Raw genomic sequence first — 18,471 nt, forward strand, 5'->3', positions numbered from 1 at the left:
TGTGCATGTGTAAACACACAGACATGCACATCAAAGACTAATTCATCTGGCATTTAAGATGGAAGTTTAATGCCAAGGAAATAGCTGAGGAAATCATTTGGCAGCACTGGAAACCGCACCATCAACCTGAGGCTGACAGAATGTGAATGTTTGCATACCTGGCCAGAGAATGGGGGGCGGTTTCCTGACCAAGCAACTTGGCCTGGGTTGAGTTGTCTTGATATCTGAGCTAGATTCTGAGTGGACGAACTTGATGGTTGGATGTCATTCACACCTGGGACATGAATCACAGAGGAACTGGAAACATAGAAAAAAGAAATAGACACACACACACAAACACAAACTGTAGTACAATAGATTTGAAAATGACAAAAAGATAGAATGAATGTCACATGACATCAGTGGCAATGACATGTAGCTAGCTACCTGAAAGTTTTTCCAGAGTGTCCCTGCTGGAACTGAGAAGTCTGAGAATATAGCTGCTGTCCTCCCGCTGTCGAGGAGGGAACCATCATCTTCTTATCACCCGCTATGCAGATACACACAAATGCCAGATTAAAATTATAATTAATAACCGGGAAGAGACAAACATTGGGTGGTGTGGGCGATAGAGGCATAAAGCTGTGAATGCAGCATTGAGCACATTTAAATCCACAATATACAAAGATTTTGTTTTGGAAGAATTATGATGAAATTAGGACAAACAAAACAGGAACTTTCGGGGATTTTAGCCCTTTTAAAATGTCAACCAGTAATTACAATGCTCAATAAAAAAAGTTAATAGGGGGTATGAGTATGACATACATCCGGAGATGCTGGTGTACATTTCAGCAAAGCGCGGGTCTCTTTCCTGGGAAAAAAGGGCTTCTGGCTTGTCAATGCTCTTCCCTGCCTCATGCACTCCACTGCTCACACTGGCCACTGGAACCTGGAAGTTGGGATGGCAGGAGGATTTCAACTTTAAGTAAAGTCACAAAGAATGCTCACCACAAACGTCATAGGGTTTTGAGCAATTATGATTTCCTCAAAAAAGAAATGCATTGCTTGACCGTCTTCGTTGAGTTCAGAATTTGAGGTTTGTTTACCTGGGAAAGATCGTAAGCCGTCAGACCGTCTCTCTGGTGAACTTCTAGCTCTGCCTGTTGCTGCTGAAGCTGCCTGCAAATGAACATGAAAGTAAAATCTAATCGTACATTAGCAAAATGGTGGACAGCAGCACAAGCGTTACATTTAAAAAAATAAATAAATAATTAAAACATCCTTTTAAAGACATCTGTACAGCTTTGTATTTGGCTCTATATTTGTTCAATTTATGTGACAACTGGTTATTTTGGAATTTGTAATCAAAGGCAAATCTCAAAAGCCCGGCAAAGTGTTGACTCATACACTGTTATCTCATTGTATATTAATAAAGTCCTTTATGGCTTCTTTAATTAAAGGCTAATGAATAATATGTCAAGCCACAATGTTCGCCAAAAAGGTGAACATTTTCGGCCCATTGAGCACAATGATATAATGAAAATTAGAACAAGGAAAATGAAAAAATAATAATAATTTGGGGGAACAAATAAATCAAAGATGCCCCACACCACCACTAACCTCAACTGACTTTATTAATGTAATTTCTGAGCTACTACTTGTGTACAGCTACAGTATATGTTGTTACAATTATATAAAAAATAAGCTTCTATTTTATTTTAAAACGACGTACCGTATATTCGTGCGGAACAAATAATTTAATTTGCAATGTAATCACAATTTGATAAAACGTGATTTCCTCATCACAAAAGCTGTGATATAAATAGTTATTGAGACGCGGAGAGGAGACGAGGGGAGGTATGAGGGAGAGACGGGTGCATAGACATAATCGCTGTGACTAAAGCCTATGCAATACGTGTATAATTTTTGATGAGTTCTGTCTGATGAGACCTTGAGGTGAGTATCTCGCTGTCACGTTGCAAGGTGGTGGTGGACCCCAAAAAGCAGGCAGGAGGGAGGAGCAGGGTGTATTTGAAGAATTGTATTTAAAACAAAGAAAACTAAATCCCAAACACACAAAGTCCAAAGTATCAAACAAAAACCATGACTAAAGCTAAAACACAATGAACTAAACATGACAGAAACTAAGAGCAAACAGCAACACACATGACAGTAGCAAGAAGCAACAATGACCCGACACCGAGTGTTCGGGCAGGAGTCCTTTTATACAACTAATTACCAAATGACCAACAGGAGTGCAGCTGCCGGGGGAGCCCTACAGTGCCACCTGTTGGTCCCTAAACCGAATCATGACACTCGCAAGTTTTTGGGGAAGTGTTGACTTTGATTGACGTGCCTGATGAGCACAGGCGCTACTGGACGGTGACCCATCAAAAGACATCCTATCGTCAAATGATTTGAAGAAGGAAGCGATGGTCCAGTTGTCATCATATTTATATTTATTTATCGCGGTGGCTGAGTGTTTTTAAGAAGTGCAGTCATCATGTTTCATGCAACATGAAAAGTTGAAAAGTCGGAGACATTGAAGTGGTAAAATCACAGATTTCTTTGCATCGTGGTAATCTGTGCTTTAATTTGATTTCTTACTGATTTACAGTATAGAATATATTCAGTCATATGTTTACGACACACTTGGATGGCAGAATTATTTCATGCCATTGTGAATGCCAACAAGACTACAAGTCAAAGTATTTACTATGGTAAGTTTAAACATAACTATAGCAGAGAAACCAACTGTCATTCATATGAATTAGTACTTAATTTGCCTTTGTTTTAATATTCTTTCATTGATAACAGAGCTGCTATTGTTAGTAGTAGTAAAGATGAATTGCTTGTTTGTTAAAAAAAATCATTGAAAAGGACCTTGAAAAAAATAATTGCCATAATCCAAAAATATATATATATTGCAATTCGATTATTTTCTATAACCAATTAGCCAGTATACACATATTCACATGATATCACTTTTTAATCAACATGAATACAAAAAAACCCCATCTCTCTAAAAATGTTGAAATATTTTCACACTGTAGTGTGCTGACATTTTGAGCACAAACTGCTAAAGCATATTATCCATTTCTAGTTGGCTCTCACCAAACATCATCAATGCAGATCCCTGTTTTTCATCCACCATGAAGCAAACAAGAATAAGGATGCAAGTCGTTGCTTTCGGATACCCGCTCAACCAATCATTACTCCCAATGGTGGCAGAGAGAGAGACCGAGAGGCGCGTATAAAAAATCTCCACCTCGCGAGGGTTGTTCAGATACTTTGGCCTGGCCCACAGGCCGTATAATGCCTACTTCTGCATTACACAGTCAGTGAACTTACATGGAATCTTTCATTTCATTGGTTCAAAGATCAGAGTGGGAACATGAATACCAGGAATCCTACGTGCCAGAAAACAACCTGAGCATATGTAAGTGATGAGCAAGTTAACAAGTGGTTCAGTTGTTGGGTTTCCTTTTGTCTGTGTGTGCTCATCCATCCATCCATCCATTTTCCGAACCGCTTGATCCTCACTAGGGTCGCGGGGGTGCTGGAGCCTATCCCAGCCGTCCTCGGGCAATAGGCGGGGGACACACTGAATCAGTTGCCAGCCAATCGCAGGGCACACAGAGACGAACAACCATCCACGCCCACACTCACACCAAGGGACAATTTAGAGCGTCCAATCAGCCTGACATGCATGTTTTTGGAATGTGGGAGGAAACCGGAGCACCCGGAGAAAACCCACGCAGGCCCGGAGAGAACATGCAAACTCCACACAGGGAGGCCGGAGCTGGAATCGAACCCGGTACATCTGCACTGTGAAGCCGACGTGCTACCCACTGGACTACTGGGCCGCCCTGTGTGTGCTCATCTACTCCATAATTGCACCTTTGTACCTTAACTAAGAGACGGCCCACAATAACACCACTGCCCCCTACTGTCAAACAGGTTAGCATGTCATATGGTCGAGATTATCATCATACAGAAATATACTCATTGGCCATCACATTGGGCCCACCTGCACAACATGCAACACAAGCCCTGCAATTTCAAGTAACACTTCCAAATGCTGGTTGACATTGTATAACATTGATAGTAGTTTTACAATGTTTATTAAAAGCGATGTACTTGGAGTTTGCAATGGCATAGAACTGTTTTGTCTCACACTGAGAGACGTTTATGTAATATATAGTTTTTCCGTTTTTCACCACGACACAGAATATTAAGAACATAGAATATATATAACAATAAAGTGAGTATAAAGTTGATATAAAAGGACTTTAAGTACAGACCACCTTGCAGTTGGATCACAGCTGCAATAGTAGACAACACGCTGACACCATGTGTTACAAATAGAAAAAGCTGCAAAAATAGACCACATGCCTCATTATGAAAACATGCAATGAATTCAAATAAGTAAGCCAGAAGGTAATGATAGCACATTGTTCTCCGGGGACAATTGTGCTTGTATTTTGAGTTTGTTTATGAAAATGTTGCCCTGTGTAGTGTATACCTCCCCCCAGCTGAAGATGTTTCATGCTTCATTTACGTTGGCAGTTTTTCATGGGAAACATTATATAATGTAAGTCAACAAAGAATTTAAGAGTATGACTTCTGGAGTTCAAGCCCAAACATGGTCAGCGAGCCAGATCGACCATGACCTAACCAGTTCACTGTTGGGTCCAAATGGATTGTTTCTGGCATTCCAGAAAGATTACATCTGCAAGAATGGAACAGATGTGAAGCCAATGTGACCTTGACCAAGAAAGCAATTCATTCATGGCTTCAGCTGGAGTCAACTTCACTGCCTATGAACATTTATTCATTTTAATCTATTTTGAAGAATTTCTCCGACGCAACCAACCAAAATTGGATAAATGAACAACGCACCAAATGCGAAACTTGGTCATAGAAATATATCCTGGTATGTGAAGGTGCATGTGGATTCTATAAGTCCACAGGGGCTGAGCTAAAGACTTTTGACTGCTGATGAAAAAACATCAGTATTTGTCTTTGTGGTAAAGTGAGTACCGATTCCTGATGCTGTCAGGATATGCTGGATGGCAGGCGACAGTGTCCTCTGCCCCATGAACTATTTGCAGCCCACCATCTGTTTATTATCATGATGATTCTTTTTAAATACGAAAAATATACAATATGCTGAAAATTACATTTAGCACAGCTTGCGTTAGGTTTGGAATTCTGAATGCTTAGACAGCGATTCTTGTCGCACAATTTCTAAAACTATTTCTATCACAAAAGCTAAAAGCACATACACTGCTTTGTACTGAGTTTGTAATTTTGTTACACACAACTCACTACTTTATACTCATTTTCCAAATGATCAAAACATTCCTTGCAAAACTATACACAGTTATGGCTGTGCCTGGCCACAATGTGACTGGAGAAAACTGTTTTAGGTAATTAGTTGACTTTGCAATCAGCCTGAGCACAATAAATGTGCCAGAGGTAAGCTTTCGGAGTCCAATGGAGGGCGCAGGAAGAGTGAGAATTAGAGGAGGCAGAGGATGAAGGCGTGGAGCTGAAGAAACAAGATGGAGAGAAGGAGGACAAGAAGCTCAAAGAGGAAGATGAGTATGAAATAAAGTAAGTGATGAATAGTGGCCTATGTAATCAACCATGGAATGACCTAAAATAGTTTTATTTCTCTCTATATCTGAATGAAATTACTGTTTTGATGTCTACAGTAAATACAGTCAATGCATTGAATAATATAATGGCTTGTGTTAATTGCGTGATAGAATATAAATACCACTTTAACAATTATTGATACGATGATGTAGGTCAAGTTATAGCAGCTTTTGTTGTCAGCGCGATGCCAAATTTTAAAAGAAATTCAAAATGTCGAATTTCCAGGTACGGTTAGCATATGCGTCCAAGAAACCTTTTTGCAGTTCTTGGGTAGTTACGTATCAAACAAAATGTTAATACATTTCGGTGAAATGTACAACCAAGGGGGGTGTACAAATGATTTTGCCAGCCCTGACTAGTGTGTTAAGTTTCATGAGTTTTTGTGCATGTTTCGACCCTCAAAGTCAGCATTGTTCTATAGGTGAACTTTGTGTTACCACAGCAACAGAGTTTTGTAAAAACTCACCAAATTCATGTTTTAACATCTTGAAGGTCTAAACACTACTGGTGTCACCGTAGTTTCGCGATATGTTGCTTTTTTTGAACAATTCAATACGGTGAAGGTGATTTTGGTATGATATTTCTATATGATATTTTGACATACTGATATATGTTTACATTAAATTAACTTGCTGCTGTGATGGTACTGTTTGAAGAACAACTGAATGCAACAGTAAACAAATTGCATCTACAATTTCAAAAATTTCAACTGGTCTACATGTGGTCTGGCAGCAAAATAGACTACAACCTTTTTGAGAATTTGTTGACTAAAACTAGACAAATTATCACAAATAGGAATGACTGAAATGTCACTAAAACTAATAAGCATTTTTGCCCCAAAGACTAAGATTAAGTCTACAATCGATGCCAAAAACACTTCTGCGCGTCGTGTGTTATGTCATCATTGATCGAGTCGCCCAGTGTCTTTGTTTTGCCTTTCTGCTAATAAGTACCATTTTAAATACTCGAACCTTTCATTCCCTGTGCTCGAGTCATCCTTTTTTATTAAGTGGTGGTGCGGGGGGGGGGCAGGAAGCATTATGTGCGCATGTGGGTTGCGATTTTCGTCTGCACGCTGAGAAAGTGTGTGGATGATGGATAGAGATGGCGGCAAAAAAAATAAAAATAAAAAAATTAATACCACACCGCAAGGTGTATTCGTTACTACATTTAAGAAACGGGAATGCCAGTCGGATTTTTCTTTCGAATCATCCGAACAAGGGCCATTTTTAAAAAAGATTCATTATATGATTGTAATCCTTCAATTCCTATTACATGAAAGCCTAAGAGTAGCCATGGATATGATGTTTATTTACATAAATAGTACACACACATAATCATGTCAACAGTGTCAGGTTTACTTGTGGCCCATGGTATAGCCAGATTTTGTGGTATGCTGTATTCATGATGCCATATAAGTACAATAAAAGTGTTAAACAACATATTTTGATCCAATTATCTTATTGAATAAACCTGGAGTACACAGCTGCTGATGTAATTATGTTCATTATTAATGCATAGTTTTTAAACATTTGTCCTTAAAATATTATACTTTTGATTATCAGAATTCTTGATTATGAATATCAGTCAAAATGGAAAAATGGGTTCCCATGACGAACGTTTACGGAACCCAAAATTAGCTACAGTGGTTTTCCCATTGGGTAATCTAACGGGACCGAAAAACAGTTTCTGTTTATTTCTGAGATCCTCAGGCCTGTGGCAAGGGTAGGTGAGTTTGCGAGTGAATCAAATTACGTGGTTTGGTCCTTTTGGCAGTGGGAGAAGATGTCAATTCCTGCACAAATTCAACATCTCCATAAAGCTAGTCAGCAGATGAAATAAAGTTCTTTAAAATGTTCTGGTTTACAACTGTGTTAATTTTGGACTTAACAAAACTTTGTGAACCTAACCTCCAGATGACATGGCACCCCAAATCATCATTGACTGTAGAAAGTTTACAATTGACTTTCTGCAACTTGGATTGCATACCTCTTCTCTCTTCCTCCACAGTCTGGGACCTTGATTTCCAAATGAAATGGAAAAAAAAACCCTTTACATCTGAAAGAACTTAGAAGTTTGGACCCCTGACTTATCGTCTAGTTCAGCCCAAGTGAGACATGACTGATGTCTCCGCTACTTGACCCAAGGAATGCGACACAAAATCCATTGCAAAATCAATACACAGTGGCACTGTGGTTCAGTCCACTGCTTGTGAGAATTCCCAAAATGAACGGACACATGTACAACGTTGAGGTGATCTTTTCAAATGAAGATTCTCAGACTAATTCCTCTGTGTTCCTCAAACTGGGTAGGTGCTGGAAACTGGACCAATTCTCACAACATTGTTTTCTCCCTGTCCGGTGTGCAAGTTCAAAACGTTGCTCTTGTAGTCACATTCAATTTCTGCTTGTTCGTACAATTACCAACAGCGTAAAAAGATGCCAAACTGTGAAAGTCAAAATGTTGAATATTTCACATTGAAACACGTCTGATGCTTTTTGAGAGAAAAATCAAGCAAAAATAAAAGCCAGTGTCAGCATTGAAGCAGGATTGGGAGGGTTATTTTAAAAATGGATTTCAATACAGTTTCCATCCATCCATCTAGTGATCATCTGAGGTGCTTATCCTCACAAGGGTTGCAGGCGTGCTGGAGCCTATCCTAGAGTCTAGGATAGGCTAGTCTAGGACCTAGACTATCGCAGGGCACACATATACACAAACTGTGCTGCATACAGTTTCGAGTTATGTCTTAAAACATTTAGTCAGAAAAGTAATCCAAGTTCCACAATATTAAAGTCAAATACCTTGATTACTTTTAATTTAATATGCGAGTAAAGTAAATGTCGCAACAAAATACATGTATATTTGTATACAGTGGAACCATGCTATTTGTGTGGAATAAGGACAAGGCCAGCCTGCAAATAGTGAAATACAGTGGTACCTCTACTTACGAGCGTCTCTTCATCCAAAATTTTCAAGTTACGAAACGCCTCAACAGGAAAACATTGCCTCTTGTTACAAAAGAAATTTTAAGATACGAAAGGTGAAAATGCAGTATGGGCTGCTCCTTGCAGCTCAAAGTTTCCTGAAAGCAACATACTGATAGCTGCTCTGCCATCGGCTATTGCCAAGCATCATCCTGGTATCCAATTGGCTAAGAGGGACCTCTACCGTATGTGTCTATGTGTGAGGATGGATCGATCTGTGTCTATGCAGCGTCCTTGTCATTCGCCCCTCAGGCGATGAGGTGTTCCGATAGTCTTACGTAAATGTGAATCTACCAGAAAAAGTGTTCACAGTCGGGCAATCGCTCACTATGCTGATGTTTGCCTTGGACATTTTCAAAGGATCGTCAAAAGCCAACAAAATATAATGTCCTTGGATCAGTTAGTTCTTTACAAAACGGCAGTCAAAAAACACTTCTGAGAGAGAACATGAACAAAAGAGGACAAAAAACGAGGACGCAGTCAAAAGTTGAATGACCATCATTTTTATTCTTTATTTTTTTACATTATGCACAATTCTCATTTATTGTGCAATAATCTAATTGTAACATGTATTTGTTCCATATTTTGATGCATTTTTATGCTTTAGGAAACATTTCTGTCTGAATTTTTGGGGGGGGGGGGGGGGTTGGAATGGATTCGGGCATTTAAATGGAAAACGTGTCTCAACTTACAAGATTTTCTAGTGAAGAAATTTCTTCCAGAACCAATTAGTTTTGTATGTACAGGTACCTCTGTCGTGAAAATTTGAGTATACTTGGTGACCTTTAAAATACTTCTATTTATACTGTACAGGTGGCACGGTGATCAACTGGTGAGCATGTCCGCAGAGTGAGTGCAGAGGTCGGGGTTCATTTCTGGGCCCCTGGACTTTCTGTTTGAAGTTTTTGTCTGTTCACCCTGGTTTTCTTTGTTTTGCTCCCACATTGCAAAAACATGTATGGTAAGTTGATTGAATGCTCTAAATTGTCCCTAGGTGTGATTGTGAGCGAAACTGATGCCCTGCGATCAGTTGGCAAACAGGCAAGGGTGTACAGTTATCCCTCTCTATTTCGTGTTTCATTTATCGCGGATTCGGTGCATCGCGGATTTTTTCAAACATATTCATAAGAAATAAATAAATGAATATATATATATATATATATATATATATATTGTTTTTTCATATACATCGAGTACAGTACTGTATATGTTGCTCTATGTGACTCACTGTTGTTTTGCAGCTTCTCACGGACTGTTTGGGGACTTAAATTCTTTTTTTACCTGTATATGTTAATTGGTCGCTATTTCGCGGGTTTTCGTTTATCGCGGGTGGTTTTGGTCCCCATTAACCGCGATAAACGAGGGATTACTGGACCCCGCTTGTTGCCCAAAGACAGCTGGGATAGGCTCCAGTATGCCCGCGAACCTCGTGAAGATTCGCGGATCAGAAAATGGATGGATGCCAGAGAAATGGATGGCTGGCTGATCGTGGATGGGTGGAGTGATTCATTAATCAATGAATCAGTCAATCGACTGAAGGCCATGTGAAACAATTGCTTGGCTGCATCACCTCACATAGACAGATAGATAGATGGATAGAGAGACAGATAGATTATTCATCTCGAGGGAAAAGTAGATTTGCTTCCTGCATAACAAAATTTTTGTTGTTACAATGTGAAATGGGGACAAAAGACAAATTAAGCTCATGAAGGCAACATTTGAGCAGTGGCTTTCACCACTAATACCGCATCCATTTCACTCACATACAGTACATGCAACAGTGAAAAGCAGTAACCACTTCCTCTTTTCCCTCCTACTTCACTGGTCTCGTGTGTGTGGAAGACATGACATATTTCCCGTCTACAACCACCACCCTGCACTCTTATCCATTTCTTTATCAAGGACAGAGAGCTCTCCACAGAGAAGTTACATACATCATAAAATTTCAAGGTATGATTTCCAAATTCCTAAATTTAATGCTCGTAAGACGTTTTATGACTTCGCGGGAATCCTGGAGTACTTGCACAGCAGATGCATCACAGCATTGTTGTTTAACATAGTGTGTGTATGAGTAACTTACTTGACGTTGGTATTGGTGCAGATGATATATTCAATCTCATCGGAATAGGGGTTCTGGAACGTGAAGCTGCTGGTTCGGATCAACATCCACTCCCTGTTTTTCATGCGGAAACGGTACATCACAGACAGTACCTGACCCTTTAGCTTCACCACCTGCAGAATGACAATATTCAACATTTTGAATACCACACAACTGAGTCCCAACTGAAATCCTGTGGCAACATTTTACATTGCTCCTCAGCTGTGTACCATTCCAAGCAATAAGCAATATCAGCTTGTTTGTGATGATTCTGTCTAAGTGCAAGCAGGGCGGCCCGATGGTCGACTGGTTAGCGTGTCGGCCTCATCGTGCGGAAGTGCAGAGTTCGATTCCGGCTCCAGCCCACCGGTGTGGAGTTTGTGTGTTCTCAACGAGCCTGCACATTGTTGCACAGGTGTCATTGGGTTGTACTACTGCACAATAGTACCTTACACTCTGGAAAGTTTTTTTGATACTTAAATGTCTTGTCTTTTATTGCAACACTAGTGTAGCCTATACTACCAAAGACAAATTCCTTGTGTGTTCTACATACATGCCCAATAATGATCCAGATTCAAATGTTTATACATTTAAAACACTCTTTGTTGAAAATCGATCAATTTCTTCCTTTTTTACTTTTGTTTTATTCAATATTCATAAGAATACAATGTGTACAGTGGTGCCTCACTTTATGAACTTCATTGATTCCTTACCCCATTTAAAACTTTCATCTAGTAAAATTTTTCCTTGAAATGAATGTGAATGCAATTTATCCATTCCAGCCACCTATTCATAGATAGATAGATATATACACACGCACACACCCACACCCACACGGTGGTCGACTGATTAGCACATTCCCCTCACAGTGCAGAGATCTGGGGTTCAATTTTGGCCCCGGCCTTCCTGTCTGAAGTGTGCAGGTTCTCTCCGTTCCTGTGTGGGTGTCTTGTCCAGGAAAACAAAGACAACAAAAGTATTTCCTCTCACATTCCCTATTAACATACAGAGTAGGTTGATTGAACATTCTAAATCAGCGGTGCCCATTACATCGATGGGTGTAGAGGAGAAAAAACAACAACAACCATTTGTGTGTCTTTGTGCATGCTAGCAATACACTGTATATTTTTGGTGTTAAGGTACACTACACCCTAAGCATCCTATTAGTCTAATTTTCACAAAAAGTATTAAAAAATAAAATAAAATAAAGCAGTCACCAGAAGTTGTTAGTGCTCAGCAGTCTGCAATTGCAGCTTGTGATCAGAGCTGTTGCGCTACATCTTTTATCGTTATCATTATTCTCATTCAGAGTTTGTTTCGTGTACAATTCACCGAGGGCACGAGCAAAGAACAGGAATGTAGAGGGCCGAGGGAAGTATTTTAAATAATACAGGCTGCAAAAGTGTGTCGCATGCCTCCGTGTCAAGTTGTTGCACATTATGGTGTGCATGTCTATGTGCGTGCGCGGGAGGTTGGTTGATCGAAAAGTCGATCTTCGGTCCAAAATGTTTGGGCACCCCTGCTCTAAATTGTTCCAAGGTGGGATCGTGAGTGTCTATGTGTGCCCTGCGACTGGATGGCCACCAGTTTCGGATGTGGCCCGCCTGCTGCCCGAGGATGGCTGGGATGGGCTCCAGCACGCCCGCAACCCTCGTGAGGATAAAGCAGTTCGGATAATGGATGGATTCTTTGAAGAAATTATATACGAAACAAAAAGGGTTTTCTGTGCTTTAGCTTTAAAGTGAGGAAAAGAGAAGGACAACAACTCCTCCATTGAAAAAGAGTCTCCTTCCAAAATAGCATAACAATCTTATTCAGATGTTTTTCTTTTGTCCATTTTGTAATTGTTTTGTTTGTCATCCATCCATTCATTATTTGAATGGCTTTTCCTCACGAGGGTTATGGCTATGCTGGAGCCTATCCCAGCCAACTTCGGTCAGCAGGCAGGCTACACCCTGAACTGGTGGCCAGCCAATCGCAGTCACACATCGACAAACAGCCACACACGCGCACACACACACACACACGCACACACACCTCAGGACAATTTAGAGAGTTCAACAGACCATGAATGCATGTTCTTGGGATGTGGGAGGAAACCAGAATGGCCGGAGAAAACCCACGCAGGCACGGGGAGGACATGCATGCAAACTCCAGACAGGAAAGCGAAAGCCCGCACCTCTGTATTGTGAGTCGGGCATGCTACCCAGTCATCTACTGTGCTGCTTGTTTTGTGTTTTTTTTTTGGGGGGGGGGGGGGGAAGATCCAGTGAAACTGGTCTTTTTTGACCACATTAATGACATCAAGGCGGCCCCTGTTAGAATCGTGACTGGAAGAAGTGAGTGTTGGCGGAAAAATCTGGCTGCACAGTGTGCAGTGCACACACAATAGCTTGATGCCAGGGTGAGAAGACATTGATTTTTGTGTCTGGACTTGAGGTGCCCTATTTTTTGTAAATAGTCATTCAGAATTAGTGGTCTTTTGGTAGTTTGTTCTTTCCCTCAGTAATACAATTATGCGATCTATTGCGTTCATCCATCTCCTTCTTTATTTATTTCCAGTGACTGTTAGATTTAATTTTGCGCTGTGTGATTGTTAGACATGGTCACTATGTATTATGAATCAATTTGCTATGCTGCTATTTAGTCTGCCATCTGGTAGATGCGAGACATAAGAATTTAAGTGTAAGCTTTTGACCCTCAAATCAAGCTTCCTCTGTCCCTCTTTATCACTGGTACTTTACTGTAGGTGACTCCTGACGATGGAGACGAGAGGAGAAAAATGACAAGATGGACACTTTACATTCGTCTGCCCAGCTCCAACTGTACATGTCCTACGTACCGTCAAACTTTTGTGCCACGTTAATCAATGTAGGTGGGCACTGTGAGAATTGTGGTTGGAGGAAGCATGTTTTATTTATTCTGCTACATTTTCATCGTGGTTGTGTGTGTGTGTCTGTCAGCGGAACGTCTGCACATGACGGGCGCGGAGAAGACATTGGGTTTTATAGGGGTTTGGGGACTTCTACAGCCATAAACCAGCTGTGAATCACATCTAATTAAGAGTAAAAAAAAAACAACAAAGAAAGAAAACAGTATGCCTCTTGCAATGAGTTACGTGCACAGAAAATGATGGTTAAATAGTGCGAGAAGCACAACACCATCCGCTCATCCATGTTGAGATGGTTCGCATAACGATACATGCATGGAACAATAGGTCTATTTTCCACAAAAAATTGTGCGCAATTTGAAGAGTTTGTAAAAAATGTCATTTGTAACTGAAAGTTCTATTCTACTTCGAACAAGTTTTAGACAAATGATACTATCTGTAGTTGTGGTGGAGATTCAAAATATTTTCTTCTGCCATTGTGAAGCACTGGTCGAACTGTAAATGTGTCTCGTCCGTGCAACCTCCCTCCATTCCCCCTCCTCCTTCCGTACCCTGCATCCTCCTGCGTGTGCAACTGCTCACCGAAAAGGAACACGACTGGCATCAATTAACTTCAAAGAAGCAGCTCATTCACTCACTCTGCAAGCGGCCTATCATATTGCATTATGTCTTTCTCCCCACCCCCCCCCCCCCCCCTCAAACAAGAGAAGAAGAGCTCGTTACCGTTATTACGGTTGTTGAATCCTTGACTGAAACCATGGTAAACAGTCAAACAGTAATCGAGTCATATCATGTGCGTGTGTGTGTGTGTGTGTGTGTGTGTGTGTGTGTGTGTGTGTGTGTGTGTGTGTGTGTGTGTGTGCGTGTGTGTGTGTGTGTGTTTATTAGGAGGGTAACAAAAACCAGGAAATCGTTTTTTGATTTCAAACAGGAGTAGTGAATCTGGTTCCTTGAGGGCTGCTATCCCACCTGTTTTTCATCTCTCTCTGCTGCAACACACCTGATTCAAATGATGAAATCATCAGCAACGTCTGCAGAAGCTGGATAGAGATTCTGATTGTTGACTTCGATTTATGTGTCGATGTGCTTTCAGCACACACACGAAGACAATAGCGTAGGGCGATTTGAGCCATAACCAGGGATGGCGCTACACCGGTGCTCGGTGGGGCGACAGCCCTGTCAGAGATCTGTGTAGTCCCACTTAAGCCCCTCCAGCATTTTATTTGATAACATGTATTTAGAAGTTGTCAACCCCCCCTTAACCCCCAGGAGAGAAATAAAATCTTGGAACTGTGTCCCTGCCAATGACAAATTAAAATGCATCTGCACAAAGTCAATTGGTCAAATATTAAGATGAATTTGGCTGTATGTTTCCCCCTTCCCATGGGCTCACCACCCATGAGAGGGGCCAAAGGGGTCGGGTGCAATGTGAGCTGGGCGGCAGCCAAAGGCGGGGACCCTGGCGGTCCGATCCTCGGCTGCAGAAGCTAGCTCTTGGGACATGGAATGTCACCTCTCTGGCAGGGAAGGAGCCCGAGCTGGTGTGTGAGGCAGAGAATTTCCGACTGGATATAGTCGGACTTACCTCCACACACAGCCTGGGTTCTGGTACCAGTTCTCTCGAGAGGGGTTGGACTCTCTTCCACTCTGGAGTTGCTCAAGGTGAGAGGCGCAGAGCAGGTGTGGGCATACTCATTGCCCCCCGGCTCAGTGCCTGTACATTGGGGTTCACACCGGTAGACGAGAGGGTTGCCTCCCTCCGCCTTCGGGTGGGTGGACGGGTCCTGACTGTTGTTTGTGCATATGCACCAAACAGCAGCTCAGCATACCCACCCTTTTTGGAGTCCTTGGAGGGTGTGCTGGAGAGTACTCCTGCTGGGGACTCCCTTGTTCTGCTGGGGGACTTCAATGCTCACGTGGGCAATGACAGTGAGACCTGGAGGGGCGTGATTGGGAGGAACGGCCCCCCCGATCAGAACTCGAGTGGTGTTTTGTTATTGGACTTCTGTGCTCGCCACGGATTGTCCATAACGAACCCCCGTACTCGCTGGTGGACACCAGCAGTAAGGGATGCCGTCAAGCTGAAGAAGGAGTCCTATCGAGCCTTTATGGCCTGTAGGACCCCAGAGGCAGCTGACGGGTATCGACTGGCCAAGCGGAACGCAGCTTCGGTGGTCGCCGAGGCAAAAACCGGAGCGTGGGAAGAGTTCGGTGAGGCCATGGAAGCCGACTTCCGGACGGCTTCGAGGAAATTCTGGTCCACCATCCGACGTCTCAGGAGGGGGAAGCAGTGCACCACTAACACTGTGTACAGTGGGGATGGGGCGCTGCTGACTTCGACTCGGGACGTTGTGAATCGGTGGGCAGAGTACTTCGAAGACCTCCTCAACTCCACCAACACGCCTTCCTTGGAGGAAGCAGAGCCTGGGGACTCTGAGGTGGGCTCTCCTATCTCTGTGGTTGAAGTCACCGATGTGGTTAAAAAGCTCCTCGGTGGCAAGGCCCCGGGGGTGGATGAGATCCGCCCGGAGTTCCTCAAGGCTCTGGATGCTGTGGGGCTGTCCTGGTTGACACGCCTCTGCAACATCGCGTGGTCAACAGGGAGAGTGCCTCTGGATTGGCAGACTGGGGTGGTAGTCCCTCTTTTTAAAAAGGGGGACCGGAGGGTGTGTTCCAACTACAGAGGGATCACACTCCTCAGCCTCCCTGGTAAGGTCTATTCAGGGGTGCTGGAGAGGAGGGTCCGTCAGGAAGTCGAGCCTCAGATTGAGGAGGAGCAGTGTGGTTTTCGTCCCGGCCGTGGAACAGTGGACCAGCTCTACACCCTTAGCAGGGTCCTCGAGGGTATGTGGGAATTCGCCCAACCAGTCTACATGTGTTTTGTGGACTTGGAGAAGGCGTTTGACCGTGTCCCTCGGGGAGTTCTGTGGGGGGTGCTTCGTGGGTATGGGGTACCGAACCCCCTGATACGGGCTGTTCGGTCACTATACCACCGATGTCAGAGTTTGGTTCGCATTGCCGGCAGTAAGTCGGAATCGTTTCCAGTGGGGGTAGGACTCCGCCAAGGCTGCCCTTTGTCGCCGATTCTGTTCATAACCTTTATGGACAGAATTTCTAGGCGCAGCCGAAGCGTTGAGGGGATCCGTTTTGGGGGCCTCAGTATTGCATCCCTGCTTTTTGCAGATGATGTGGTGCTGTTGGCTCCTTCAAACAGGGCTCTCCAACTCTCACTGGAGCATTTCGCAGCCGAGTGTGAAGCGGTTGGGATGAAGATCAGCACCTCTAAATCTGAAACCATGGTCCTCAGTCGGAAAAGGGTGGAGTGTCCCCTCCGGGTCGGGGAGGAGATCTTGCCCCAAGTGGAGGAGTTCAAGTATCTTGGGGTCTTGTTCACGAGTGGGGGCAGTAGGGAGCGGGAGATCGACAGGCGGATCGGTGCAGCGTCTGCTGTGATGCGGACGTTGTATCGGTCTGTCGTGGTGAAGAAGGAGCTGAGCCAAAGGGCGAAGCTCTCAATTTACCGGTCGATCTACGTTCCAACCCTCATCTATGGTCACGAGCTATGGGTCGTGACCGAAAGAACGAGATCCCGGCTACAAGCGGCCGAAATGAGTTTTCTCCGCAGGGTGTCCGGGCTCTCCCTTAGAGATAAGGTGAGAAGCTCGGACATCCGGGAGGGGCTCAGAGTCGAGCCGCTTCTCCTCCACATCGAGAGGAGCCAGATGAGGTGGCTTGGGCATCTGATTCGGATGCCCCCTGAGCGCCTCCCTGGTGAGGTGTTCCGGGCATGTCCCACCGGGAGGAGACCCCGAGGAAGACCCAGGACACGCTGGAGAGACTATGTCACCCAGCTGGCCTGGGAACGTCTCGGGATCCCCCGGGGAGAGCTGGAAGAAGTAGCTAGGGAGAGGGAAGTCTGGGCTTCCCTGCTAAAGCTGTTGCCCCCGCGACCCGGCCCCGGATAAGCGGTAGATGATGGATGGATGGATGGATGGCTGTATGTTGTGAACCAAAAGATGTTCATTGATATGACGGTGGCACAGGGTGGTAATGCCTGATGGCACTTGTTTGTTAGTGAAATAGAAATAAAAATAAATATTCCTACCTGTTAGTGTGTGTAATGTTTCTGACTGTAGATCCGGTAAGCTTGAATTTTTATACACGTATGTTTCTTTTATTGATCCATCAATATGATAAGATGGGTGAGTGATTGAAAAAGTGCAGTCCACATTTGCATATCATCCATCCATCCATTCTGACCCGCTTTTCCTCACATGGGCCATGGGGTGTGCTGGAGCCTATCCCCTGTCTTCGGGAAGTAGGCGGGGGACACCCTGAACTGGTTGCCAGCCAATCGCAGGGCACACAGAGACAAACAGCAAATTTCCTCACAGTCACATGTAGGGCCGATTTAAAGTGTTTCAATAACCTGCCATGCATGTTTTTGGAATGTGGGAGGAAACCCGAGTACCCGGAAAAAACCCACACAGGAAGGCCGCAGCCGGAATCCAACCGTGCACCTCTGCACTGTGAGGTTGACACTCTATGTCTATTGAATGTTAATTAGCTGGGATAGGCTCCGAAACGCACCGCAACCCTTGTGAGGATAAGCGGATCAGAAAATGGATAGATGGATGGATATTTAACCAAACGTAACTACGGTACTTGTGTAAAAAAATAAAATAAAATTTAAAAAATGAATATAAAAAAAAGAAATAAAAACAGTGAGGATGTTGGTACCGTCATAAACGAAGGACCCCCTACTTTTTTTTCCCAACCTCTCCGCAAACCACCCATAATGAATCTGCGACTCACTAGTTGCGAAACACTGCTGTCCACAACAATGCAGTATG

The 18,471-nt window shown here is 43.3% G+C and overlaps 1 protein-coding gene across 2 annotated transcripts in view; it reads right to left on the reverse strand.

Annotated features, from left to right (window-relative positions):
* The window catches only part of arnt2 (aryl-hydrocarbon receptor nuclear translocator 2), a 108,414-nt gene that overhangs the window by 18,853 nt on the left and 71,090 nt on the right, over positions 1–18,471 (reverse strand). For both annotated transcript variants that reach the window (XM_086106228.1, XM_086106229.1), the window contains 5 exons: positions 10,711–10,862; positions 1,086–1,158; positions 805–928; positions 427–529; positions 159–297 (listed from right to left, as the gene is read on the reverse strand). In XM_086106228.1, the coding sequence (XP_085962354.1) occupies positions 159–297; positions 427–529; positions 805–928; positions 1,086–1,158; positions 10,711–10,862 (591 nt within the window). The remainder of the gene's footprint in view (positions 1–158; positions 298–426; positions 530–804; positions 929–1,085; positions 1,159–10,710; positions 10,863–18,471) is intronic.

Source organism: Hippocampus guttulatus, chromosome 3, assembly GCF_054856545.1.
Source record: "Hippocampus guttulatus isolate MCC_2025c chromosome 3, RoL_Hgut_1.0, whole genome shotgun sequence".
Lineage (NCBI taxonomy): Eukaryota > Metazoa > Chordata > Actinopteri > Syngnathiformes > Syngnathidae > Hippocampus > Hippocampus guttulatus.